General features: G+C 40.7%; 1 protein-coding gene across 2 annotated transcripts in view; it reads left to right on the plus strand.

Annotated features, from left to right (window-relative positions):
* Positions 1-4,191: 4,191 nt before the first annotated feature.
* Positions 4,192-26,423, plus strand: part of SYTL2 (synaptotagmin like 2) — a 38,196-nt gene continuing 15,964 nt past the window's right edge. Inside the window, exons 1-7 of one of the 2 annotated variants that reach the window (XM_026034921.1) lie at positions 4,192-4,413; positions 14,395-14,543; positions 15,803-15,935; positions 21,043-21,115; positions 21,691-21,790; positions 22,615-23,529; positions 24,263-24,334. In XM_026034921.1, coding sequence (XP_025890706.1) covers positions 4,313-4,413; positions 14,395-14,543; positions 15,803-15,935; positions 21,043-21,115; positions 21,691-21,790; positions 22,615-23,529; positions 24,263-24,334 — 1,543 coding nt within the window. In that variant the 5' untranslated portion in view covers positions 4,192-4,312. The remainder of the gene's footprint in view (positions 4,414-14,394; positions 14,544-15,802; positions 15,936-21,042; positions 21,116-21,690; positions 21,791-22,614; positions 23,530-24,262; positions 24,335-26,423) is intronic. The other variant, XM_026034920.1, reaches the window with a different exon arrangement.

The following is a 26,423-nucleotide window of genomic DNA, read 5'->3' on the forward strand; positions in this document are numbered from 1 at the left end:
AGGGTGGCAGGGGCCAATTTCATTACACCTGGAGTTCTCACCTGGCTTCCTTGCTTCCAAAAAGGGAAAAAAAAAAGATTATTTCTTCCTAGGCTTGGGCATGAAGACCAAACTTAGTTACCTCTTTTCTAAGAATAATGAGTTTCTCTGCCGAGGCAATTGTTATGTCGCACACTGATTTATCTGTCTTCCTCAGCTTCCTGTTGCCCGAGGTCCCGACTTCCCGCTCATCCTGGCTGCTAGCGCCGATGTGCTGCAGCACTGGAGGAAAAACGTTAGGAAAGCGTGTAGCTTTCAAACGCATCAAACCAGACCCACTTATTTTCAAGAGCCCATGGGTTACACTTGTAAGCCAAGTAAGCTCTGGCAAGCTCTGCTGTACAAGCAGCACTTGGTAAAAATAATTTTGCCTTGTAAATTGAGGATATTACTCAGCTGCTGCGTGTTTAAGGAAGCCTCGTTGGCTTGGGTGGAACAAGTGACTGGGGTTTTGCTGTTCAGCCTCTCATCTGGCTGTTGAACTGAGTCCAGCCTCTCTCTCATTACATCCCATATGTATGTGCTGAGTGAAAACACACAGATCTAAGCTGTGATTATGGTACCTCATGATGTGGTACCTCTTAGCGTGTGGAGCACAGTGTTATAATTACGATTCCCAGCTTGTACTTTGAAGAAGACAGTGGGGAGGGAAGGGGGAGTGGAATTCTGCGTAGAGCGGGCAACGTAATTGGTGAACAAGGTCGTCCTTCCTTTTATGACTTGATTATGTTCTAAAAAACTCTAAAACTTTAATTAAATGAATTAAGAAGTATAACTGCCCAAGAAGGTTCTGAGACATTTTACAGGAAAAATGTTTGGCTGATTGCTGGGCCTAAAGCTCTTGGGAGTTGTGAGTGGCTTAGGAGTGGAAAAAAACTCCTATTTCAGGCCTCCTTTTTGTTTCTTTTATTGCCAAACCATAGAAGCTTTGATGCATGAATTACATAAATAGAAGTCTGAAATTATATTTTATAACAAGGATGAGAAAACTTTCATGGAGGGGAAGTTTTTCATGTAGCTGCATTTGAATGTAAAGTTTAAGAAACAAAATCATCGTCATCATCATCAACCGAAGACTCACAAATGTTATTCTGAAACATATGTGATGGGTTTTCCCCAGGAACCTGTCAGTGTAGTATTTGTATCCATTTCCATACATTAGTCTAGGTTAGTCGGTGTGGTCCTTGAAGTCTTATTTGACACTTAAGGGCTCTGAAATTTTCTCTGAGATTTTGAAATTTGGCTGTAGAGCTGTAACAAACACTGTTTACTGTTTCCCTTCCATATGCATGAGGAATCGGTATTTGCAGTCTTTGCAGAAAGAGGGTCTTGCACTAAGTTGTATCAGGGGATCTCACAGACGTGGCCAAGTCCACCCACACAGAAAGGGGGTTCCATCCTCTTCATACTGAGCTACTGTTTTCAGCTTGTAACTGGTGTGGTGCCAATGACTAACATTTTCTTATCAGGGTGAAACCAGATACAGGCTTTGCATTATATAGATGATAAACATTAAAGAAAAAAAAAAACCCACAGCCCAGTGAAATCAGGGGCTAGTTTTTCAAGTACTCAGACATGTCTAAACTGAAGGATTGTGTTGTTTGCTTTACCAAGGAACCTAGAAGGGTCTCAACTGCACTGCTTAATTCTGGGTAGGTTTTCAGCCATAAACAGCCATATGGTAGGAGAAAAAAAATCAGGTAAGTGAATATCATGTGAATCTGAGCACAGGATAAGTGCAGATGCATCACTGGAACAGAATTCAAGCAGGAGTCTCCTCCAAAGTGTTGGGAGGAGAATGTGGTGCAGGTAATGTGARGCATAGGAAGCACGATCCACTTAGGAAAAACAGCTCCATGAACTAATGTTTAATCAGGGAACAACATTGAACCATGTCTTCCAGGAAGGGTTTGGTTGAGTGCCTGGCAAGGCCGGTGGTATCTTGCAGCTTCCTAAAAACACACTGGGAGCTGCAAGGTGCTTGCAGAAATTGTCCTATTGAATGGCAGTATTGTAAAAGTTTAGTGAAAGGGCATCTTGTTCTGTGCGGACACGTAGATGTTACTCAGCTGGGGAGGACTGAAGTTCTGCTTTTATTATTTTTATTAATTTGAATACTCTGAGACATGGATGAAGCTTGTTTTGTGAATACTGTCCATCTGTTTCCTTTAGATCTTCAATTTAATATGTGAGACAATATAACACTCCTTTCAAAAGCAAAGAAAAAGACATCAGAAAACGTCAGTCCTACAACAGCTTTCCTACAGACCTGATTTACCTGAGGCAAGAAACTTGCCTGACCGCCAAGACAAAAACCTTGACAATTCCAGTTCAGAGGTGCCAGGTTTTGTGCCTACAACATAATTGTTGGTGCTCGTTGGCAGACATGCACCTGCCAGTCAGTCCTCATGTGGAGCTTTGAATTAATACTGCAGAAGCAAACTAGTACATGAGCTGTTAAGAAGGATGTTTCCAAACTGACAGCACCACTCACAAAATTGTCTGCTTCTTTTATTTATTTATTTATTTATTTATTTATTAGTAAGAGAGCTGCATTAACCTGAGTGGAGATACCTTCTCCATCCATAACAAAAGCTGTTACCTTTAGAGAAGGAAATTTCCCTTGTCAATATGTTGTTTTAATCTCCTACTTGAGCTGTTTCCAGATTTTTGTGGCCAGAGTAGCGAGCATAAAGACTCGCTAAAGCATAAATGATGCTCCTGTGATCCCTGCTCTGGAGGCAGCCTGTCTCCTGGATGGTCACGTTGTACCACAAAGATCCAAGGTGGAGACTCAAACCTGAAAGGTTGTGGTGAGACCTGTGCAATGAAGAGACGTGACAAAAAGGATGGTCCACCTCCCTCTGGGAGATTTTATTGTGTACTAAATGCATTGTTTTTGTTGTCCTGCAGAAAGAGGCATTGCCCTAGTTGAGGACATGCTCCCTAAGTCTCAGATTGGAACATGTAAATTCCTCTAAAACATTCCCGGTCTCCTCCCGTCTCGCTGCCAGAACATGTTGCATTTGGCAGAACTCTGCCAGCTTCCATAGGATTTTTCCTCCGGGGCTAGTGCTGCTGGCTGCCTTTGTGATCTGCTGGAAGGGGAAAGGAGCCTTTGAAGACCTGGAGTGGGAAGGCAGGTGTGGAGGGCAGGGAATTCTGTAGGAGTGGAGTTGGGTCTAACAGTTCAATGGGGTGGTTCTTTTGCTCTGTTTAGTTGGTGATTACTCAAAGATGGCACCCTAGAAATGTGCAAATGATAAGGAAATCAGGCAAGCTCTTTTTTAAATCTATATTTAAAGTAAATAAAACTCAACTTCAAGCCCTTGTGAAGAGAGTTCAGAAATACAGTCGAAGTCTACACTGACTTGTGAAAACCACTGGATTGTCTCTATCTCACTCTCACTCTATCTGCCTCTTAGTTTTAAAAATCTTTCTAAGAAGCAGTGAGATATTGGGCTTTTCTCTTTGATAACCATAAACATAGTTTATAGTTTGATAACTGCAGACATACATATTTAATGGGTACTTTGGGTATAATCTCAGTGCCCGTGAATAGGCATTTTTAACTTCATGTGGTTGCATGGTTCATGTTCTTCATTTTCTTCCCTCCCTCCTCCAAATTGTTCTGCTGACTTTAAGGAAAACCTAAGATGCAGCTATCATTTATTTTTAAATTTTGCACTTCAGTGACACTTCATTCTGTCTTTCAGGGAGTGAGTCACTATATTGGGCAGGAATATATTTTCATGACCACTTTGTTCAAGAAGCCTGTAAAACAGGTTTGACCTGAAGTGACCATTTGAACTTCACAAAGTAGTTTAATCTCAGGGAAAAACTTGTTTCTTTTAATTTAAAAAGTTGCATACATAATCTACCTCCTTGATCCCTGATATTAGACCTTGTTCTTCTTTGCCTCTTTTTATTTTTAGGKGATGCTTTGGCTGCTCCTACACGCTGAATATGCTGGGTCAGTGAACTGTAACTCCAGGAAGCAGAGCTGAGAGGGCGAGCTCAGAAGACCTCATGGAAGCATGCAGGAATGCAACACCTTATCAAAAGCTGCTTATCTAGAGAAGCATGCACATACTCTACTGCAGGAGAGCAGAATTTGGGGTTCTTTATACTGCTGACTGCAGCCTTGTACAGKCTTCTCAGTGCTTGCTGAAAAAGACTCTGGTTCTTTTATACCTTTAAAAGGGACTACAAGACTATCCTCCTCAGCAGGATTTAAGATTTTCCTGGACGCTTCTCCCCCTGCCCTCCCAAGATGATCGACCTAAGCTTCCTAACGGAGGAAGAGCAAGAGGCCATAATGAAGGTGCTTCAACGGGATGCAGAGCTTAAAAGAGCTGAAGAGGAGAGAGTCAGGTAAGGCACTGAGGCCCCTCTGCTGTTCAGGGGAGATGTACACAGTTGGTTTAGCAAGTTATTCAGATCATGGGAGTAATCAAAACAGTTGTTCCTGAGGCTTCTATATCCCACACTACATAACAGTTGGGGAATTTTTGACCCTGGGCTAGATTTAGGGTAGGCCCCGGCCAAAATGTTCATACCATGCTAATGGTTCAGTACTGTCCAGAAGGCTACTAGCTGATTTGCATCCTTACAACTCCATAAGGACCCATGTGAACAGATGCTGGGTGTGCATCTGAAAATCGAACCAGTGTTTAGTAAGTAAAAGATTTCTTTTAAATTTCTTTCTTTGGGGATTTCTTTTCAGACAGAGTACTAGTGTCCCAGATCAAAATGTCAGTGTAAGTGCAGCCAGTGATATGGTTGAGTGAAGAAGTTGTCTGAAATGTATGGAGCACTGGAGCTGGAAACAAGTGAGGTTATGGCTCCAAACACTATAGTCCGTGGCAAGAGGAGTCCTTGCAATCCCTGGTTAATGCAGAATACTGCTCTCTTTCCTGTGGTATCAAAGAAGGAGCAAGTAGTTGGTTAGAAATTTTTATTTGGGATGTTTTGTATGCTCCGAGGTTTTCCTAGAGCTACTGTTAGGGTAATTGCCTTTATTATAGATATATGCATTGAAAGCAGCATGGCCCAGGTGACTTGGCTTTGGGTAAGTCATCTGCACCAGTACTAATAGCAGYTTAGTTCAGAAAGGTGGTTGGTCAAGACTAGGTTGACAAGGTTGGGTGGCAGTCCATCTTTTCCCTCATGTGAAGGAAGTTATCCCAGAATGAGAAATAGTAGAAGAATGAAAAAGTACCCTTAGATGCTAGAAGGTCAACATGGTCTTGTCTCTCTTGTAGATACAGAAAGATGGGCTGTAATTCTGGAATAGCTTGAAGTAATGTGAGTAYCTTGAGATAGGAGGAAAAGCAGTGGAAGTAGCAGTGCCAGGTCTGAAAATGCCCAAGAAAAGTAATTGTAGATGTGAATTTGAAAATAGTGTCTGTGGAAAGGAATACTCCCAGGCACTGCAAATCCAGCTGATAGTAGTGGTCTGAAAAGTGCTGTGGACATGTTTTTCTGTCTGAATAATTTTGATTTTGCCATTTGTAATTCTAGTTTAAGAGGGTGTGGTGGAAAATGCGAAGGACTGCAGGTTGTACCAGCCTATAATCAGTGTGCTGGCTTCTGCCATAACATCTTTCTTCTCAAAACTTAGTATGTTCAGAAACCAGAAGTTGGAAGCATATATCTGCAACTGATTTTTTTGCTATAGATATGACACGTTGAACTTGCTTTTCATATAGTAGATATTTAAAAGATTATCTGAATTACATCTCCAGTCAAAGCGATATAATTATTTAGTTTGAATATTACAGCCTTGCAGACTTCGGGAGATTCCAAGAATGTCATCATCCAAACATCACACMCTGACAAGGTGTTATTTGTATGTGCATATAATAGAAGACTTTTTAATGTGATCTTTTCTCTGCTGGAAGGAAATTCTGAGGTTTGAAGGGCGTTGAAATAATCTCTTCCATCTGTGGAATTCCTGTGCCGCGTTGCTGGAGCACGGACAAACCGGTAGCTCTACAGACTCCTCTTTCAGTGACTTCCTGGTGGAATTTTACAAATCTCCCAATGAGATCCCTTCTCTGCTAACACAGAACAGCTCTGCCATGAACTTCTGTGCTCATTCCCAGTAAATCTGCCTGCTGGGCTGCCCTTGCAGCCTCCTTAGGCTCTCTGCTTGAACTCTTTTGTGTGAGAGAGAGTGCAGTAACGGCCSTTCTCCTCTTGCACTCATCTACAGCAGGCTGATGGCTTTGGTGAGGGTGCATCATTTCTCCTGGGACCTCTGCCCAGCTTTTCCAAAGGAAAAGGGATATTCACGTTTTCTTCTTACAGGCAATAGTGAGATGAAGAAATCTCAGATTGCAGAAGGGTGCAATAATGCAGGGAAATGGAAAAACATTGCATCCTTCTTTTTTTCTGGGCTGAGATCCCTCTTTCAGTTTCATTTCCCCCAGGAGGAATTGTCAGCCCCCAAATGGCAATATTTTGGGAAGGGGGAATAGCATAAAATAAAGAGCTGAGTAACAGCTTGTAGAGAAGCTGTTTCTTACCATATTGCTAATTCTTTTTCCTAGTGTCCTTGTTTCTCTCCGGGAGTCACAGATACCCTCTGCTCCTGCTCAGAACCAAACAAGCGAATGGCCCAAGCGTGGAACCGAATTTCCTGGCAGCAGCTGCAGCCTTGAGCTCTCCTTACAGCTTTGAAGCTCAGAATGAGCAGAGTTCAGGGCCCTTTCTGGTGACGGTAACATGGAACAGAAATGCTCTCGTTCTGCACTGTGGTTGGGAGACTCTTCCACAGTGATTGTCCCTGGCACCAGCGTGTCTGAGGCTGAAAACTGCTGTGGTTGCCACTGTGGCTCCCGGGCTTTCCTTTCCCAGCAGAACCTCCTGGAAGTGCTTTTCATGGGCTGCGTTCAGGAGCATTGGCTTGTTCTGTGAGTTCAAGAAGGCCAACGATAGGGAAATTCTGCTGCAGGGCTGTTTGTGTGGTGGGTGGTGACTGCCAGGTGCCAAGCCCCTTTAATACATACGTTGGTGTGGCCCTGTATATCTCGGAAGGGTTCAGGGAAAGGGACTCTGGTTCTACTGGGTATTGCGTGCACTTAACTTTCTCATGATGTTCAGGAGGGGCTGTGTCCTCAGTACCTGAGCTGGCATCTGCCCAAAACTAATTTAACAGTTCATGCCTGCAAGCTGTTGTTGCAGTGTCTGTGTAGCCTGATAGTTACACACCAGTTCTGAAGGATTGTTTGTCCTCTTGGCCCCGCAATGCCTAGAGATTCCTTAAAACTTCTGCCAACATGTTTATTTCAGAAACTCTCCACCTCTTTTTTTTTCTTATAAATCTCTTAATATATGCACWGCATCATGATTAAAATATGTGTGTCTTTAAATGAATGAAAAATAAGTAAGATGTGCCTGAAGGTGAGACCACAGTGTATTTGTCCTGACCAGTACAGAGAACAACAGCTTGTGCATTTAAGTAACTTATATCTCTTAGACTGTGTGCTGTCCATTTTGATCCAAATAGAAACTTTTKGGAAAGCCTGCTTGGACTTTGCATCAAGGCCATCAGGTCAATAATGCTGACTTCTTTAAACCTGGAGCTAAGGATGTATTAAAATTCTGTCAGGGCACCCCCTCTGGCAACACGATCCTGAGGTTCCTCTGAGAGGACTAGGGTCCTCCTTAGGTCTCTGGGTTTGTTCATTCACATTAACCTAGAAATAAGCAAGTGATGCTAATAATAAAATTGATAGAATTCATAGTTTTTTTTCTGGAAATGATTTTAAAAAAAGAGCAAACAAAAAAATGAAAACAAATGCATAACAAACAAACTCCCTTTGAAGCTTAATGAATTGTATTTTTAGGACTCGGGCTTGGTAACAAATATGGCATTGAGCTATAGCGGAAATTAGGCTGATACCTCATCTTCCAACCATGGATTGTTAACTAGTCCAGTAATAGTGGATGGATGATTTGACTTATCTTCAGAACAAATTAGTCATGAAATTCTAAAATGCAACCTTCTCTTCAGCATAACATCAGTTTCTCAGAGGGACCCATGCTGGCAGGGTAAAGAAAGCAGTGGTGCAGGCTCTCCTGCTCATTTACAGCTGTTTGTATATGTCCTGTGCATTGTTTTTGTGCTCCATAGTCCTGTTTTTAATGCCTGTAGAGTGCAAGAGAGCCCTGGTGCCCTTGGGTTTGGCAGACCCTGTGGCAGAAGGCACATTTCTCCAGCAACTTGTCTTTCTCAGGTTCAAGTCATCCTGTATCGCTCTTCCAGGTGCAGCGTTGTTGCATCATAGTTGTTCTTTCATTGCAAAGGCTTTTGTTTTAATCCTTGTGTCACGGAACGAGTGTTGGATTTGGCTATATATAAAAAGAGGGAGTTGCAGGCCATTGGGAACCTCCATGCAAATTCTTTATAACAGGGAAATCAGATGCTGCAAGGCTATTATAGAAATAAAAACAGTTGAAATACGTGGAAACTGTGAAGACTGGCATGCCCTGACAGTYTACCCCCTGTATGCTGCAACCTCAATATCCAAGCTACAGGTTTCATGAATCATGCTTCCACTAGGTGAGAAATGTCCAAGCAAGCTTATGTGTTCTGTGTCTGTCAGGAGGATATCTGATTACCTGATATATAATATAGGACTTGAAAAACTAAGCTTATTTCAAGCTTGAGAGTGCAATTAATAGTAGGAAGGCAAGTCTGACTGGAGGTCTAATAGTAGAAAAGCATTCAAAAATGAATGAGTTCATCTTCAGGCTCAGATATGTGTAGAATTTAAAGGAAATATGAGGATATATACCTGTGTGCTGCAAATGTGGCATAGCAGTCTTCTATGAGGAATRTTGTAAAAGGAAATGATAAATAGCAGGGTAAATTTGGCCAGGGGGCAAATTAATTATGGCCACTTAGCACAGAATTTGGGATTGTGGTTCAGTTGACTTGTCTGACACCTGCAAGTGTGTAATTCAGTCGTTATGATACTTCAGGCCTGAAATTGTCCATATGTTCCCTTTCCACTTCAGAACAAATGTTGTCACTGTCTAGCTTGGCATGCTGGCTACAGCGTAGCTAGTTCTCCAAGAATCCAAATTTCTAACTGAGATTAATTAATTAGTAAACCTAACACCCTTGGAWAAGGGCAAAAAGGAAGAATATACAGGACAACAAACAGAACAGGACTGACTTCTTTTCTCATGTCCTTGGCTGCTTTTACCTACTCAGAAACTCACTATGCCAAGACCCAAATGTAGGGATGTTACAAGGGATGTTGATGACTGGACTACTAACAGGGATGGGGAGGAACTACATGATCCCTTAGGTCTGCTTTAATTCTTCCCACTAAAACCTTGTAGTGTAAGTAGCTTTATTGCACTTACTAATCAAACTGTAAGCTTTGAATCCCATATATTGAACTGGATGGTTTCTGGAGGTCCCTTCCCACCTCAACCATTCCGGGATTCTGTGATGTAGGTGTGTAGCTACCCACATCCCCAACTCACCATATCCCCAGTGGCCCTTTATAAACCTTTTGGGCGTAGTTCTCAAACAAGTACCAGGACATTTTTTCCTACGCCTTATTTAGATACAGGCCGACCAAAGAAATGTGTTCATACAGGGTTCAGTGTTTAAACAGTTACTCCTTTTGCCTTGTAAATCTTTTATAGTCACTTCCCAGTCCAGTCTCATGGAAGGAAAAATAAGGAATCAACATTTCTGCTAGGTACAGTGCCAGCTCCTAAATCCTTTTACACCTGTTCTTGCAGGACTGTGGCACTACCGAAACTTCATCTTGTTTGTGGGCATCTGGAAGGTGATCCCAAACCTATATCCTTCATCTCTTGTGCTGGTTTGAGTTTTATTACGTTTGCAGTAAATAAAAGTGAGGATAAACTGAGGGAATTCTGTCGCCTCTCCTCTTCCTCACCTGTTTGGCATTTGGTTTGCAGGAAAGAGGTTTTTGAAGTGCATTTATGCACTTGTATACATAATATGTGCAATTATAGGGTGCTGTATCAGACTTTAATAAACTTTTCATTTTGCCACCAGCCACTTTTTTCATTTTTCTTAGTTTTAGGGCTGTGTGCTTGACACACTAATAAATCCCATTTCTTTCAGCCAAGCATGGATTGATTGAAGTTGTTCTTAACTTCCTACACAAAGTCTCTGTGTATCCCAGCACGGCACAGACTCTCCTGTCTGCACAGCTCAGTTGAAGCCATTCCTTGAGGAGAAAGGGAATGAAAAGTTGCTAAGTTGTTGACTGTCACAGGCTACTAATTCTGGTGGTTTATAATGAGAACTTTTAATAAAGGGGGGTAAAGAAGAAGGAATTAAGAGTCACTGAAAAAGAGGAGGGGGAAGAAAAAGAAACAGAAGCTGGTATCAGTTTGCCTTCACAGCAGCTATCACACTGGCCTATGGAGCACGAGATAAGCGGTGGGTTTGCTGATAGCAAGGTTTACAGGCACTGGTAAGACCCAGGAGCAGATTCTGTGCCTGCTGTGGTGCCATGTGATTTAGCTGCTTATCAGACCTTCCCGAGGTGGGGAGCTCCGGCTCCCTTGGTATCTGCAGGGTTTTTGTTTGCCTGCAGAGCTGCTCTCGTTGCTTTGCTTCTTCGCTGGAAACCTGCATGTACCGAGGGGAAAGCTTTGTCTTCTCCACATCAAAAATGCTGCTCTGAGACGCATTGGAAACAGCATTTCAAGTGAACAGAGGACTCCTGGCTTATTTAAAAGAGGATTTTAGAGTCGATTTTTTAACAGTACACTCTCATTTTCTTGAATTTATCATTGCTGTAGAAGAAAGAAGCCCTGGCTTTGCTATCACATCAGGCCAGATCACCCTGAGCGCTGCAGCGTAGGGTAATGGGCCTTTTAACAGGCCTCTCAGGGGCTCCCAAATAAGTGGTTGCTTCATACACACAGCAATGATTACATTTTTCCTAGYTGCAAACGTTGCAAACCGAGCCTGCAATCTAACTCATACGCTGGATGCCTACTAGTTTGCTTGCGGCCAAGAGCAAATAGTGCAACGGCAGCTTGGCCAGGCGTTCGGTTGACCAGGAGAGCTGGCACAGAATCCACTGTTGGCTTCTAGTCCCGTTAAATGCTGGGAGGCCCAAGCAGCAGTGGAAAAGGGTGGCTACAGTCTGACTTCTGCATGGTGTCTTTCAAGGTAAAGTACAGTCTAATGCATGGCAGCAAACCTTGGCCAAACGGTTCACTTTGGTACCTCTGCTGGTACCTACTCAGAGCAGAATTTGAGAATTCAAACAGCGTGGTAAAGATTCACGTTTAATCTCCGCAACTGTTTCTGCAAAACAAAAGAGCTAGTGCTAATAGCTAAGTGTCTTTCTGATAATGGAAATCTGCCTCCTCTTGTTTGTGTCTGGGGAAAGGCTGGGAGTAGCTAGAATGTTTGTGTTGTTCTTAGCTGCTCAAAGGAAGCTCAATGCTCCTGCTGATGAGCTCTAAGCCACACTGCTAAAAGTTGAGTATCAAAGTGAGAAGAGAGGGCGGAGGATGCCGTTTGCAAGTCAACTGCACTGAGCTCCTGCCCCTTCTTAAAATACAAGTTCTGTTGGTCAGACTGGTCACTAGGAAAAAGAATCCTGGACAAGCATAGATTTAATTTCTGCCTGTGTTGGCAAGCTTAATTTTCTCTTGGCTCCTAGTAGGCCTGCTGAGCTGGTGGAGGTGGGGTATACTGGCTTCTGCTTTTTTCTGCTGTTTTTATCAGTAGCAGATGAGAGGATCAGACAGCAGATGAACACTGACTTAGCTGAGAGGTTGTGGTCCTTTGTGTTCTGAACCAGCCTCTTCCACCACAATCTATGGATCTGCTGAGTTGACTTTCAGAGGTCTCCAGTGAACCCTAGTTTCAGTGATCGAATACAAAAGCAAAAGAGTTAGCAGGGCTAAAAGGGCTCAGTCAGACAAGAGGAGGGCATCAAATACCTCTCCTGTGACTCAGTGCCTTCTCACTTGAGAACCTCCCTTGGCACTGGTTGTCACAGGCCCTGAAGCACTAGCTGGAGGCAGAGCTCTGCTGGCCTGGGGGCTGTGCAAATAGCTGAAAAGCCAGGCCCTAGCCTTGAGGAGCATCTGTTCTGGGCAGGCAAATAACATACGGTCAAGAGGGGGAAAGGTGGAAGCAATCAGCTGTGTAAAAGTTTTTGCATGTCATGTTACCTGCTGGCTGGCTCTGGAGGAGCAGTGAGGAGCTGGTTCAGAGCTGAGTAATGAGTTTGCTTAGGGATAGAGAGAAGCTCCTGCTGTGTCCCCTCTCCAACTCAGAGGACCTGCAGCAGATGAGAAGAGTCTGTTTTGGCTCTTGGAGAAGCACAGGGTTATTAGCAGGAGGAAGGGTTAAATTCGAAGTTGTCTAGTTCTGCTATGGACCATTGAATCCTGGCACAGAAATGCCAGCAACGACCTCAGCTCTTGGCAACCTCAACTCCCTGTAGCTGATTCAAGACAGAGAGCTTATTTTATACCTAAAAACTGTTTGTTGACGGTTACTTTGGAAGAAAAGTTTAAGTATTCAAGCCCTAGTCCTTATTCTAAAGAAGACAGGATGATCACTTAGCAATGAGCCTCAGAGCCTCTGAGTAACTTGTACAATTGCTTTTCTTTCTCCTTTGGGCCGTGCTAATAGCTTGTCTGCTGAAGGAAGAGTCATGAGTAGAGAAGGCAGATGAGGCTTGACTGCCTTTCTAAYTGTGAAGTACTCCAAATCTCCGTATTTACTTTCCTGGTCTGTAGGTTGGTCCCTAGGCCATATGTTAGGCAGGTATCTGACTTGTGTGCGCTAATAAGGAAGGAAAACAACCTCCCAAACTGCCCACAGCAGCTCTTCGCTCCATGAAGCGTGATTCATAAAGGCAGAGTGACCTTGAAGCCTGAATTTAAATTCCTACGTAGCTACAGGGCTTGTGATGGAAACCTGTAGATTAATGAACTGTATAATCTTTTACTTTCTCTGAGTCTTGCCTTGCGATTTGTGCTCACATACAGGCTTTTAGGTGACATGCAGAAAGTGTGRTACTATCTGCCAAGAGCACTTTGGGCGGTTTGTATGAGAGACACGGCCTGAAAAATGCATCTTCTGAGCCCCAAGGCAACCCTGGTCTTAATTATCTATATATATCTTAATTATGTGGATCTTAACACAGATTTCTTATGCTCATTTCAATTGATTTCAGATTGAAACAGATTACTGCTTCATTTCAACCTTGGAGGACCAGCCTTCAGAGGCAAGAGGTCAAGATCTGTAGTTCTCCAGGGCTATTTCAGAATAAGGGGTTTAGAACAAAACAGATTCTGAGGGATATRGAGTAACTGACATAGGATTGATGCTATTTCCTCCCCGGCTCAGTGTCACTGTAGTTTTCAATACTTAAAAACAGTAACAGGTTAGAAGATGTAAATAACATGCCAAGGCAGCCTTACAAAAGTCTCTAAGCATTTCCAGAGCAGTGGAGCAGATCAGAGATCCTGTGCTGGGGAAGTGTCAGCATTTGGAGGATGCTAAAGGAAGTTGCAGAAGAAAAGACTGTGCCCATTTAGCACAGCCACGTGAGAGTGGGGTTGTGTCTGCTGAGAAGCTGTATCTTGGTCCTGGTTCAAAAGATACTGAAGAGCTGATAGCATTGGTGAGGAACTTTCTATTTTAGAAAGATGCACAAATTTTAAGAGAACACCTTGTATTATCAATATGGTTTTTAAACTATGAAAACATTAAARTAACTACTATACACGAATCAATGAATCACAGAAGTAAGAGTAGCTACTGGTTTCTCTGGAGCTAATTTAGCTGTCAGAATGAGAAGCTAAGGGTCATGCCTGAAGCCAAAGAGAGTATTTAGTGTGCAGGTTGAGGTACTGCTTTATAAAAACCTACTTGTATATTCTTAAATTTAATTTCAGTTCAGACGAGTRAGAATATCATTGTGTGCTGTATTTAAAGTAGAAACTGTCAACAGTTTGTGGAGAGTCTGTCACTGATATGTTCTGATTTTCCCTTTTCCTTGTACCTATAAGCTGTACTTATACCTAAACATTTTGATTATGATGCTGTCTCCTGGTTTCTAAAAGAGACAATTTGGTGTTAAAAAATTGCAGACAGATGAAGCAGAAAAAAAAAAAAAAAGGTTTTTTTTTCAGTACCCTTCTCCACATCCTTCCCCCTACTTCTATTATCTTGCTGTCAGTATGCAGTGTAAACTTGTATATGTATAGCAGATCTAGCATTTCCCTTTGCAGACTTTTGTTCATACAAAATAGTAGAGTCTCCTGTTCTCTCTTTTCCTTTTTTATTTTCTTTTTCTTTTTTCTCTTTTTCCCTAGACATTTACCAGAAAAAATCAAAGATGATGTCCAGCTGAAGAACATGAGTGGACAGTGGTTTTATGAAGCAAAGTCAAAGAGACACAGAGACAAGATACACGGAGCAGATATTATCAGAGCTTCCATGCGAAGGAAGCCTGCCACAATTGGTATGTTTTTCTTTGTTTTTGGTTTTAGTGTCTTTTGTGGCTATTTTGGAAAGGCTGGCATGGAGATCATGATGATGAKGCTCTTAGTCAGATGTTATTGCCTATGAGCAATAAACGAATTAGAATCACAGGATGGTTGAGACTGGAGATGATGTCTGGAGTCCAAGATCCCCTGGTCAAGCAGAGCCACCTAGAGCAYATTGCCCAGGATTGTGTCCAGACAACTTTTAAATATTTCCAGGGAAAATAGCCTTTAGAGCAAGAAAAAGAAGTGCAAAGGAGGGTTTTACTGTGTATTTTATAGTGTAAAACTTCCACTCCCCCAATGCTATGGACAAAGAGAGAATTTGAATTGATGACACTAGTAGGACAAAATGTCCTGTGTTTACGCATTGAACTAAAAGCCCCTTCCAGTGCTGGGTCCCATTCCCATTTTCAGTCCTGAGGCCCTTTGTGTTACCACACAACATGTAACATGTAAACATGTAAAGAACCCGAGAATGAGAATGATGATGAGAGGGATAATTCATCCTTATTTAGGATGAATCTTCCAGATTCTGGGTGTTCAGTCTGAGACCTCTGAGTCCTCAGATGGATTTCAGAGGTATGCACCATAAACTATAGCTAGTAGTGATAATCATAGAAGTTTATGTGCCTAGGRTTCTGGCAGCTGGAGCTGTTTTCATAATGGTAGCTTGTGCAGGTTGAGATTACTGTGTGGAGGTTTGCAGATTTTAACTTAACAAGAAAAGACCTGAAGTGAAAAGGAATACAGGTGGTTAGTTGTGTGTTTGTGGTTTTACCTCTTTCTGGTATTAAAGGCTATGAAAATCAGCTGTAAAATTCTAGCTAGTGTTTTGCTTAGCTTTTACAGCAATAGGTATAGCTTAGAGGAAAATACCTAAAGCCATACTATGATGGAATGATAATTACTCCCAGCCTTATTACTTAAACAAAGGAGCATGCTGGTACATTCAGAACTGCACAATTGTTAGATTCCAATGACTCGTTAAACATCAAAATATTTTTGTTTGCAGTTATGGATAGCTAATGTCATACCTGGAGCAGTAGAATGAAGTATTCACAGTAGCAGGCAACATTTGTAGTAGTACGAAAAATTTATTCTTCAGAAATCAGACTGTGCCTCTGAGTGGACTTATGAAGTAGCTGTAGGACAGAATGTAAATAATTGTATTTGCTTGCTGTGAAGTCCTGTGTGGGCTTATAGGAGACAACTATATTCTTGTTTCATGTTTTAGCTGAAGTGAGTCAGAACAAATCAAACAAAGCAAAGAACAGCTGGGTGAGCAATGTCAACAAAGAAGTCTTTGTACAACCAAAACTGTATGATGTTGTGGAACATCAGGAAGAAGAAGTGAAATCTAGTTCAAGGTAAGCTGTCTGCTCTGCTGTCAGAGGTGATATGTGAAAATCAGAACTGGTGGAATTTAGGAACTCCAATTCCTTCCAAAATACTGYCTTTTCTTCTGATTTAAAAGAGTTTCAACTATTTCCTCCATATGTGTTGGTAATTGTTCTGTGTTTGACTACAATTATCTTTGGCTTATATCTTCAAGAAGAAAGTTTCTAAAGGTGTGTAGAAAGGTCCCACACAAATTCTTGTGTCACAGGGTACTCTGTCTGCAGAAATGAGACCAGGATTTTCTGCTTTGAACTGCTGCCTTTGAGACCTAGAGGCCTTTGCAGTTAGTAATATGGGGTCAGTAATTTCTGTATCTCTTCATTCAGTCACTCAGTGAGAAGAGACCATTAATTCAGCCTGAGCTTTAAGTTTGTGGTAAGATTCAGAACCGTTACATATTTGAGGGAAAATAAATCTGATTCTACCAAGAAAAAGAAATGTCTTTCTGCAAGAGAGAAGTTTCCTTTCAGAGTGATGCAAGATAGTCCTCCTGAGTATGACTGAATGAATCTAGTTTTGCAGGAAAACTGAATGAGAAGTAGTATCTGAAGAGGGAAGAGGATTCTATATGAAATTCTTCTATCTTGAGTCTATAAACATCCATAACAGCTCCATTTTGATCAGAAAGGTATTGAATTTATTTCTGAGGGAAAGGGAGATGTTTTCTGTTTAAAATGCTTGCATAGGGTAATTCATCTGATGGTATGAAAAGCTTTCAGAAAACCTGCACTTGAGAAGAAAAATGATAATCTCCTAGTTTGAGGTAACAAGAAAGAATGGAATGGGGGCCAGCATGTAACAAAARTAGCTGCTGTTTGTGCTTTAAATGGATGAGCCAGAGTTACTTTTTAGGATGACTGTTTTTCTCCTGTTGTGCTGTTGCTCACTTCTGTTACCTTTCACTTTCTTCCCTGTCTCTTAAGTACTTCTCTGTGGGTCACCTGTTTTTCCTTTGCAGCAGGGCTTGTCTGCTACTATGCATTTGTACAAAACCTTGTAGCAGTTCCAGCTTTCGCTTTCATGATCTGCAAGCTGAGCACCCTCCTGCACGATGAATGGCACCAAAGGTTGGTGTAATTCTTAATAAATCTGGCTTGCCTTGCTGATCTTTACTCCTTTGCATACCATTTTGAGTGAACTGAAAATGTTACCAACATGTAAAATCTTGCTGAAAAAGGTCAACTTAAAAACTCCTTCATTACAGTCTTCTCAAAGGGATGAAGTTATTCATGAAGTTAGTGATGATTAAAGTTGTTCATTGCAGGAAGAACCTTAAGGCCATCCCAGAAATGCTAGCCAATAATGCTGCTATAATTAGATGTTACTGAGTGGAGTTTTAAACAGCTGGTTTTTACCTTCAGAAGATTGCGTATAATAATTCAGAAGACTGAGTTATTTATTTATGAGCAGCAAAAGACATGCTGCTCTTTAAAATTAATATTTTTTAGTGCTTTACATGCTATCTAGGATACTGCGGGAAGAAAATCATACTCTAAAATAAATACAGCTTGATAATGTTGCAGAATCTATTGCAACACAACAGATTATGTGTGATTGATAAAGTAGTAAGAGACTTTTGGACAACTGCACATCATGAAAATTATAAMGTGATGAGGTTTAAGATGAAGTTAATCAAGTCTGTGCTTCTGAGAGAGCATTATGAAAATAGACTGGCTTTTTATCTTCTTTTCCTTTTCTCTCTCCTTTCTTTTGCCAAATGCAGATACTGTGCTCTGAAAGCCATCGACTTGATCATGGTCTTTAACTTGAGATGATTTGAGGACTGTTTCAGGTCACAGCTCTAATCCCATGTGAAGCATCATAATTATTGTCCAGGACMCTTTCTGGCGTGGTGCATTTGTTCCAAAATGCGCCAGAAATTCCTCAGCTAATGCATGCTCAGAACAAGAGTTTCCAGTGTGCAAATTGTGCAGGTGCTTCATGCACTTGTGATTTTCAAGTATTAATGTATGGATAGATTTTTAGGGTGGTGTTTGTTTTGTTTTATTTCCCGTCCTGCCTTTGAGAACGGGCATCTGGTCTGCACTGGCCTGCAGGCTTTGCCTGAACCAAAGAGCTGGACCTCAAGACTAGGCCCAAAAGGTATGGGACAGCAAATTGCCTAGATAACTGCTTGCTTTGGATCCTGTTCTTAAAACAGTTATTATTGAAAGGGAAAACAGTGCAGTTCTGGTAGGAGATTTGTGCCCGTGAGCTGCTGAGGTCAAATTCAGCTTTGTGGCCTGTTCTGCTACTGTCAAGTCAGGGTGTTACCTGAGGCCTAACAAAAATCAGTCCACAATTATCATCTTGAAATGAGGATAGTTATCTTCATCCCCACACCCAAAATATCTAACTCTGGTAATGAAGCGATGAACAAATTTTTCGTTGCCGTTACATCCCTTGTGATGCTTTTCTTACATGCCAGAGCCTTCATGGGCTGGGTGTGTGGAGCGTCTCTGAAGGTGTAACCTGGCATGGGATGAGTTTCACGGTGTGACTCACACTGTCAATATTGTCTCTGTTCAGTGATATCATCCGTCTGCGAGCTGAATCTCAGCAAAGGGCAGTGTTGAAGGGGTTGTTGCCTCTCAGGTTATGGTTTGTAGCGTGTTGGTTTTTTGTTTTTCATTCTGCGGATTGAGTGTCTCTGCGTTGTGTCTCTCCGAACTTGGTCTTGCGAATTTGCAGTGCAGTTGATTCCTTCGTGTGTTGGTGCTGTTAGCTTGGCTCAGTGCACTCTCAGACTGGCCCTATCAATGCAGCACGTCTGGGAATTTTGTTCTGTTTTCTCCTCTCTATGGGCTGAGGGTAAACCCATTATCTCAGACCTTTTGTTGTGAAAAATCAACTTTTGTTGATTTTTTTCCAGCTTATGCATTCTTTACAGTGGGATCGTCAATATATAATGCCAAAATAGCAACGCTGTAGTTCTGTGATAAATTTGAAGTATCATTATATTGAAGTRCTATGGGATCGTGTGCATTTAATGAGAATTTTAAAAATTACTGCCCCATCTGTAGAAGCTATACATAAAAGAATGTCTTATCAATTTCTTGCAGCCCAGAATACCTAATAGCATTGCTGTTGTTTAAAATGAGGGAAGGGTTGTAGTGCTCACAACCTAGACCTAAAAAATCATATTTGACCTGTAGATATAATGGTGCTGATAAGACATCAGGTGCAGGAGCCTACAAATGCTCACACAGACACAACCCCGAACCCCARCTCAACAGAACAGAGATTCTTTAAATGTGTGTATTTTCAGGATTAAAGAATGTTAAAGCAATACTGAGCTGTTGGAGAAATAGAGAAAATTTTTAGGGGTAGACAAGAAAAAAAAATTATCTGCTCTGCCTGGTGTATATGTGCATGTATAAAGTGCATGCATAGGTGTATATCTATATATGTGCGCACACACACACATGTATATATAGATATATATACAGGCCCTTACTGTTAATATATGAGGAGTTTACTTTGTTCACCTATGAAATGGTTTCTGTTTCAAGATCAAGTTTGTATCACAGTGTGTAGAGATGTCTTTTATACAGTTAATGTTGAACCAAAACGTCGAGAGAGAAATTTATTGCTCACACCAGCCCTGTATTTTTTTTAATAGTTTTGTGTTCAAGAAGCTTATTTCTRCTAGATCCTCACATTATATTTTTCCCGTTGTAAAATGGGAGCAATGTCACTTCTTGGCCATACTTCGTGCAGAGGCAGGTAGCCTTTCAAGGGCAGCCGCCAGCTGATTCCTTCCCACTTGGGAGGTGACGTGCCGAAACTCGGAGGAGTTGGGAAAGTTTTTCCCTCCCTGGCAGGGCAGAGTGACACTTTTCCGTGTGAGGAGGAGGCTGCTGAATCCAGAGCTTCRTAAGATCGGGGAGCGGTTTTCTTCTGTTTTCTTCATACCACATGTGTCCTCGGAAGTGTTACCTCATGGCTCTGCTACTTACTAATTAATAGCCAAAAGTATTTTCACCACTTCCAAATATTTTTGACCAAGGAAGTATTCGGTGTCAGTTTCCTTGTACAACCATACTGGGGGAAAAAAAAAAAAAAAAAAACCCAACTAGTTGCTTTCCTTCCTAGCCTGAGGTCGTATTTCTTACCTGGAGAATATTCCTTTTTCCTGCCTCATTCTGTTCACCACACCCGAAAAAGCATAATCATGTAAGCTGATTAATGCCAGCATTGTTCTACATGAAGTTAGTAGACTGTGATGAATGGATAATCTTAGATTGATATATTTATATGTTTTCGCTATATGAAAACCGTATTTAAATCCACATCTAACTTCTGTCTTAAAAAATGTTTTCTCATATGTCTCGGTTGTTTAAATTCACTATATAAATATAATCTCGTTCTTTTGCAGAAATCTTGTGTTGTTTTTCAAATAGACATGAATGTCTCTACATTATATGAAGAAATACTGCTAGATTTTTAAAGTTTTGGGGAATGTACTTGGGTAGGATCACAATTAATAACTGAATTTCTTATTTATAAAGCCTGTGGTTGACAGGATTGTAGTTGAAGGAATAGCGTATAATCTATACCACTGAGGGGCCATAACAGTCTTTGTGGCATATCTTGGTTTTGGTATAGTTGTAGTGATATTGTTCTGGGTTTTTGTTTGTTTGTTTGTTTGTTTTTCTGGCTCGGACAATTTGCAAAACGCCTTATTTTCGKCAGATTTTAGCACTTTCCTCCACATAAACTTCAGCCCTAGAAGTACTACTGTATGAAAAGGACAGTATCATTATGAATACTGATCTGATTTGGAAAATGGCTGTATTTCAATTAAAAGACTAAAAGATACCAGAAAGAAGAATGCCTTTCTGTCAGGTAGTAATTATACTGTTTTTTTTTTTTTTGCAAGCAGAGATATTTTTGCAAGGAAAGCAGCAAGAATATCCCCTTGCTATGGAAAGAGGGAAGCTTGCTTCTAAATATGGTGAAAACAGACTGAATGGAAAAATATACTATATTGGCACTGCAAGTAAAGATGATGGAGGGAGTAGTTTGGACTTAATGTCGTGGTTGCTGACTGYATTATTTACTCTTTCCTTACAGTTCTAAAATAACAGCCTCTGTGTTGGACAAACCACAGGAACAATCTGGGAAGGCAGCAGTCTCGCCAGTAAAGGTATGATATAGTGAATATAGCAGAAGTTATATTTTAACTTGTTAAATTTGTGTGTTTCTCAGTAAACATAAAGGTAAAGGTAAAGATAATTAGAGAAATGAGGGAGAAACATAATAAATAGGAAAACTTGAATGTATTTTGTCCTGAAGTGAGATCAAGGAAACTACAAGAAGTTTAATGTTCAAGTGCAATTGTAAATGTAATCAGTGGCTGTTGTGTTTTGATTTTGTTTCCAGTCTCCTCAACCATGTAGAAAGAAAACTATCTAGTTCACAAGAACTTTTGATTCTGAAGTGTCATTAAGTATTGGGCTATGTCTGCTGTTTGGTGCCTTCAAAAAGAGCAGGGTTGGGCTACTGCTGTCATTTTTGATAGTTCACTAATTTAAATTGCTTAGACTTCTTGTCATGTATCCTATATAAGAGGCATGCTTTTAGACTCCATACTGACAGGGTAGTGAGGCAGAGGAAATTGCTGCACTTTCCTTTATTTTGCCATTTCTTTTATTTTACTATATTGGGCATATTTTGACTCCATTAATAATGTCGATTTTTATTTTTTGTTTTTTTTTTTAGCAAAGGAGAAATCCATTTAATTCCACTTCATTGGGTGAGAACCCAAACAGCGGAGAATCAGAAAATGGACCAGTCAGCCTACTTCAGTTGTCAAAGAAGGGTAAATATTCTTAGTTGCATATCATATGCTTGTGAGTTTCATTATGGTGGGTATGGAAATTATTTTTCCTTTTGTCACTTCTTACTGTAAGATGAAACAGATTTTGATATCTTAACTGTACAACTTAGAATTTTCAAATAGTTCATGTAAAACATGTATACTTAAGAAATGGCTGGTTCATGCAAGTAAATGTTTTGCATCCTTTTCCTTATCCATACTTCTAGTCTGCTTTAAACAATGTTTAAGAGGGTAGTTTTGTCTTGAAGGACACAGAATTTTCTTTGATTTTTGATGTAAATGCCAATTAGTCATTGATCATTTTGGCCTTACAGAAGAAGGGTCAAACTCACCTCTTAATCTTTCTTCACTTTTCTCTTGCACATTAGATTTTATATATATATATACACACACACACACACACACACACATACATACACACACACACACACCCTTTACTCCTGCATTTTTACCTTTTTCCATTTGAAGGTGAAAATCCCCTGCTCATCTCTGTAGTGTTGTGTTCTGAACCTGAAAAAGTGTTCATGCACTCAAAAACCTGCCCTGCAGAGATTTTCCCTTGCAGGAATTGTTTTGATTATTGATTGATTTGATTTGATTTGCTCCCTTTCGTTAGAATCCTATTCTAGAAATGTTAACTAGAGGATTTTCATCTGTCAAGCCCTGCTCTTATACACAAACAAAATCAACACCTATATAGAATTCTTTGGTGTATTTCATTGTAAAGTGTATTCAATTCATTCAATAAATGAATACAGTTGTTGTATTCTGGGKCTGCACATTGTCCTACCTTTCTGTTGATGCAGGTGAATGTCACATAAACTCAGAATTTCTTCCATGTCTTCCAGAAATTTTGTCACCTTCAAAAGAGAATCAACCTAAAGCAAACTTACTAAACAACGAAATGGAGAAGTCTAAGAAGTCTTGTGTAGAACCTACTAATCAATCACAGAGAAGTCCAGTTAAGCCTCCTGTCCCAAAAGCTAGAAAATTAATTCAGAAAGCAGCAGATCCGATGTCACAAAAGGAACATGTTCCAGAACCAGCTAAAAGGACTGGCAGGGTTAATGGTACACCAGCTAGGGGTATTTTGAAGCGCAGTTCAAGTTCCAGTTCCACAGATTCTGAAGTTCTTCGTGTTAATCAGATGTTTGATGCTCAGACTAAGAGTGGTCTTCCAACTTCCACTATTTTTGAAGGAGAAGCTGAGAAGAGCTCTCCTATGGAAGTGGAAGATTCTTCACAAGCTTCACTGGAAAGGCTAAAACAAGTCAGGTTCTCTTCTAGCATAGCTAAAGGAGAACCTCCACACAGCCCACAGCTGCATCATGGCAGAGAAATAGGGGAGTTTGATTTATTAGAAACTGATGAAATGAAAGGTAGTGAAAATGATGTTATCCAATCAGATTCACTTGAGAAAAAACAAATTTCTGCTGTAAAACCATTGGGCACTTATTCATCAGCTTTACAAGTAAATGAAATAGATGGCTCACAAGAAGATACCTCAGTATCCAGTCCTCCTGACAGTAATAGGTCAGTCTTCCTGGCTAGTGAAACCTTGCAGACAAAGATACTTCCTTCTAAGAAACCTGAAACTCCAGAGAAGCCTTCCAGCACTGTTCTGCCAAATAGCAACAAAGAACTGATCGTTGATGAGATGCCTGAAAACAAATCAAAGCCATTGTTAAGCAATGAACCAAAGGCACTAAAAAACTTCCCTGGTAAGAGAACTGATGGAATTGATGAACAGAGTGCAAAAGCCTGGACACRTAGTCCAAATTCACTTGTTTTCAAATCATTAGTGTCTAGAAATTATTAACTATGAAACGGAAATAATAGGAATGTGCTACATATTTCAGAAAGACTTTCTTAAGCCACTGTTTATATTCTAATGCTCTTATTTGGTCAGTATATTAAGATCTTGTATTACTTTTTTTTTTCTTTTAACAATTAACAGTCAGATCATATCCTGGCTAGGCACGTTTATCATGGAAAATGAAGGTGAAGTGATGGCACTCAGTCAGCACTTCTGTCTCAAGATCTGATAGTTCTGTCTGCATGAGAACTGAAGAATTTTTGGAGTCTTGTTGGTGATTGTCCTTGCTAGTAATGCAGTTGTGACTTGGGGACTACCCACATAGTACCCATGTAACGAAACACAAGCATCCTTCCACTTGCCCCTTCTATTTTGCTATTTTCTTTATGTTAGGGATTAACTCATCCTCTTTCCCCTTTATCTCCCCCACCCATAACAAAGTAATATAACTATATTTCAAGGAGGAAATCTTAATGCAAGATTTTTTTTTTCCAGTTCATTGCCTGCTGTATGGTTCTTCCCAGAAACACAGGGAACTCTCTTCTCTGATAAAAGAGTAAAAACTGAAAGATATTTTTGAGATGAATTTACAGTCTAATGTCCCATTCCTATCTCTGACAAATGTATTTATGTTGCAGACCGACATCTGCTTTCTGCTAAGACAGAAGCACGTGAGGTGTCAAATACTAATTCTGCAGGTCTTGAGCAAGGTAAGCCTGTGCTTGTTGAGGAACAAGATGCTAGAAACACTTGCAAGCCTCACAAACATGCTGCTGAACTTGTGGAAGCATCTGATGAACCTATATCAAAAATATTAGATTGGTTTAAAAGAAGTTCTGGTGCTGGGGATAGGAAACCTAAACCGGCCAGATTGCAAGGCAGGGAATCCAAAGAGGACATGGACTTCTCCAGCAGAAAAGCAGTTCTTACTACAGATCATAGTGGGCCTTATGTGGATGGAAAAACCCAAGTTACAGAAGAGTCACTGTTCGGAAAGACTGAAAAAATGGGAAGTGTTTCTCCTCTTTGGAGAAGAGACAAAGCTCTTCTCCAAAGAGAAGACACACAGTTGATAAGAGAGAAGAGGAAGCCTAAGCAAGGGGAAAAGAATGATAAAGAAAGTGAGGAATCACAAACTGGATTTGCCTCTAGAAAAGCTGAAGAAAAAGAATCTGATCAAGAAATCATGCAACAAAGCAAAAAATCGAGTCTCTTAGAACATCAAGAAAAGAAGCAGCCACCTCAGCCATGTGAATCAGAGAAGGCAATTAGAGAAAAAAGAAGACTAAAGGAGATCAGAGAATTCTGGCAAAGAGCTATCCCTGGTCCCAGACAGAAAGAAGCTGGGATCAGTGTTAACACGTCAGACAACAGCACGGTAAGAGGCCTCAAAGAAAGTGACAAAATAAAACCTACAGCAGTAAACTTATCCAATGGATTGGATAATCAAAGCAACAATATGTTACAAAGAACTGAATTAAGTAACATAAGCCAGCCTTCAAGAAATGAACACCAAAAGTCTTTTGAGTTTGAGGCRGACCATGCAGTTGAAAAATTAGAAATAATGCTTCTGTCTGATGGTGAAGTTCATGGATGTCCAAAACCACCAAAACCTAATAACCTACAGCCAAGGGTTGATGTGAGTTCATCTTCCCCMGAACGCCAATATAAAGATGAGAAAGAAATGATTCAAGGAAAAGATGTTTCTTGTTCCCAAGAGAAGCCCAACTTCAAAGTTTGGTCTTTAAAAGAAAAAATGGATCAAAATTTCAAGAATCAAATTTCAAATCCTTCACATTTTCAGAGTTTGAGAAACTTCTGGAATACTGAAGTGAAATTACAGAGCCAGATGGTTGAGGGAGATGTTTCCTTGCCAAGTCATGATAGTTCAATAACATACCAAGGAGAATCAAAGGAAGATAAAAAAGGCAGAGGTAACCTGAGCAAGCAAGACTTAAATCAACAGCAAATACAAGAATCTGAAAGAGAAAAAATAGAGAAATTAGATCCTGCAATATATAAATTGCCATTAGAATCACCTCCCCTTAAAGGTCTGAATGTGACAAAACCAACAGTTACGTATTTGGAGAAAACAAACAAAGAGGTAACTCTATTGTGGTCCTCTGGAAAGAGGGGAAAACCAGTTGGCTATCAAAATCAAGAGCAGTTTGACAAACAATACGATGACATGAATGAAACTGCAAAAAATACAATTCAAACAAATCATGAAAATAACAAACATAAAGATGGTTTGCAGAAACTGCACAGTGAAACTTTAGCAAATCAATCTAGAAGGGTGGGAATGACAATATGTGATAAAATGAATCCTGTATCACAAATTAGCTCGAATGTAGAATCAACATTACAACAGGATATTGCTCATTGTAAAGAAGTAAATGAGACCATAGAAAGGTCAGTTGCCCCATCCAAGCCCAGTGGACTGAGTTCTGCTTTGGAGAAGCTGCTGAAGGAGGCCCCTAATACTTCACCACGTGAACCAAGGAGTTCAGACTATGCAGTAGSTAGAGCTGCTGAGTTACCTGTTGAATGTGTGACCTATCAGAGTGATGCAGCRTCACCTCAGGAAGTCAGTGAGACCATAGAGAGGTTGATTGTTCCATCCAAACCCAGTGGATTAAGTTCTGCCATACAGAAACTCCTGAAGGAGGCCCCTAATACTTCATCACATGAACCAAAGAGTTCCCAACACGCAGTAGCTAGAGTTGCTGAGATACCTGTTGAATGTGTGACCTATCAGAGTGATGCAGCGTCACCTCAGGAAGTCAGTGAGACCATAGA

The sequence above is a fragment of the Nothoprocta perdicaria genome, unplaced genomic scaffold (genome assembly GCF_003342845.1).
Source record: "Nothoprocta perdicaria isolate Ctin4 unplaced genomic scaffold, notPer1 scaffold_152, whole genome shotgun sequence".
Lineage (NCBI taxonomy): Eukaryota > Metazoa > Chordata > Aves > Tinamiformes > Tinamidae > Nothoprocta > Nothoprocta perdicaria.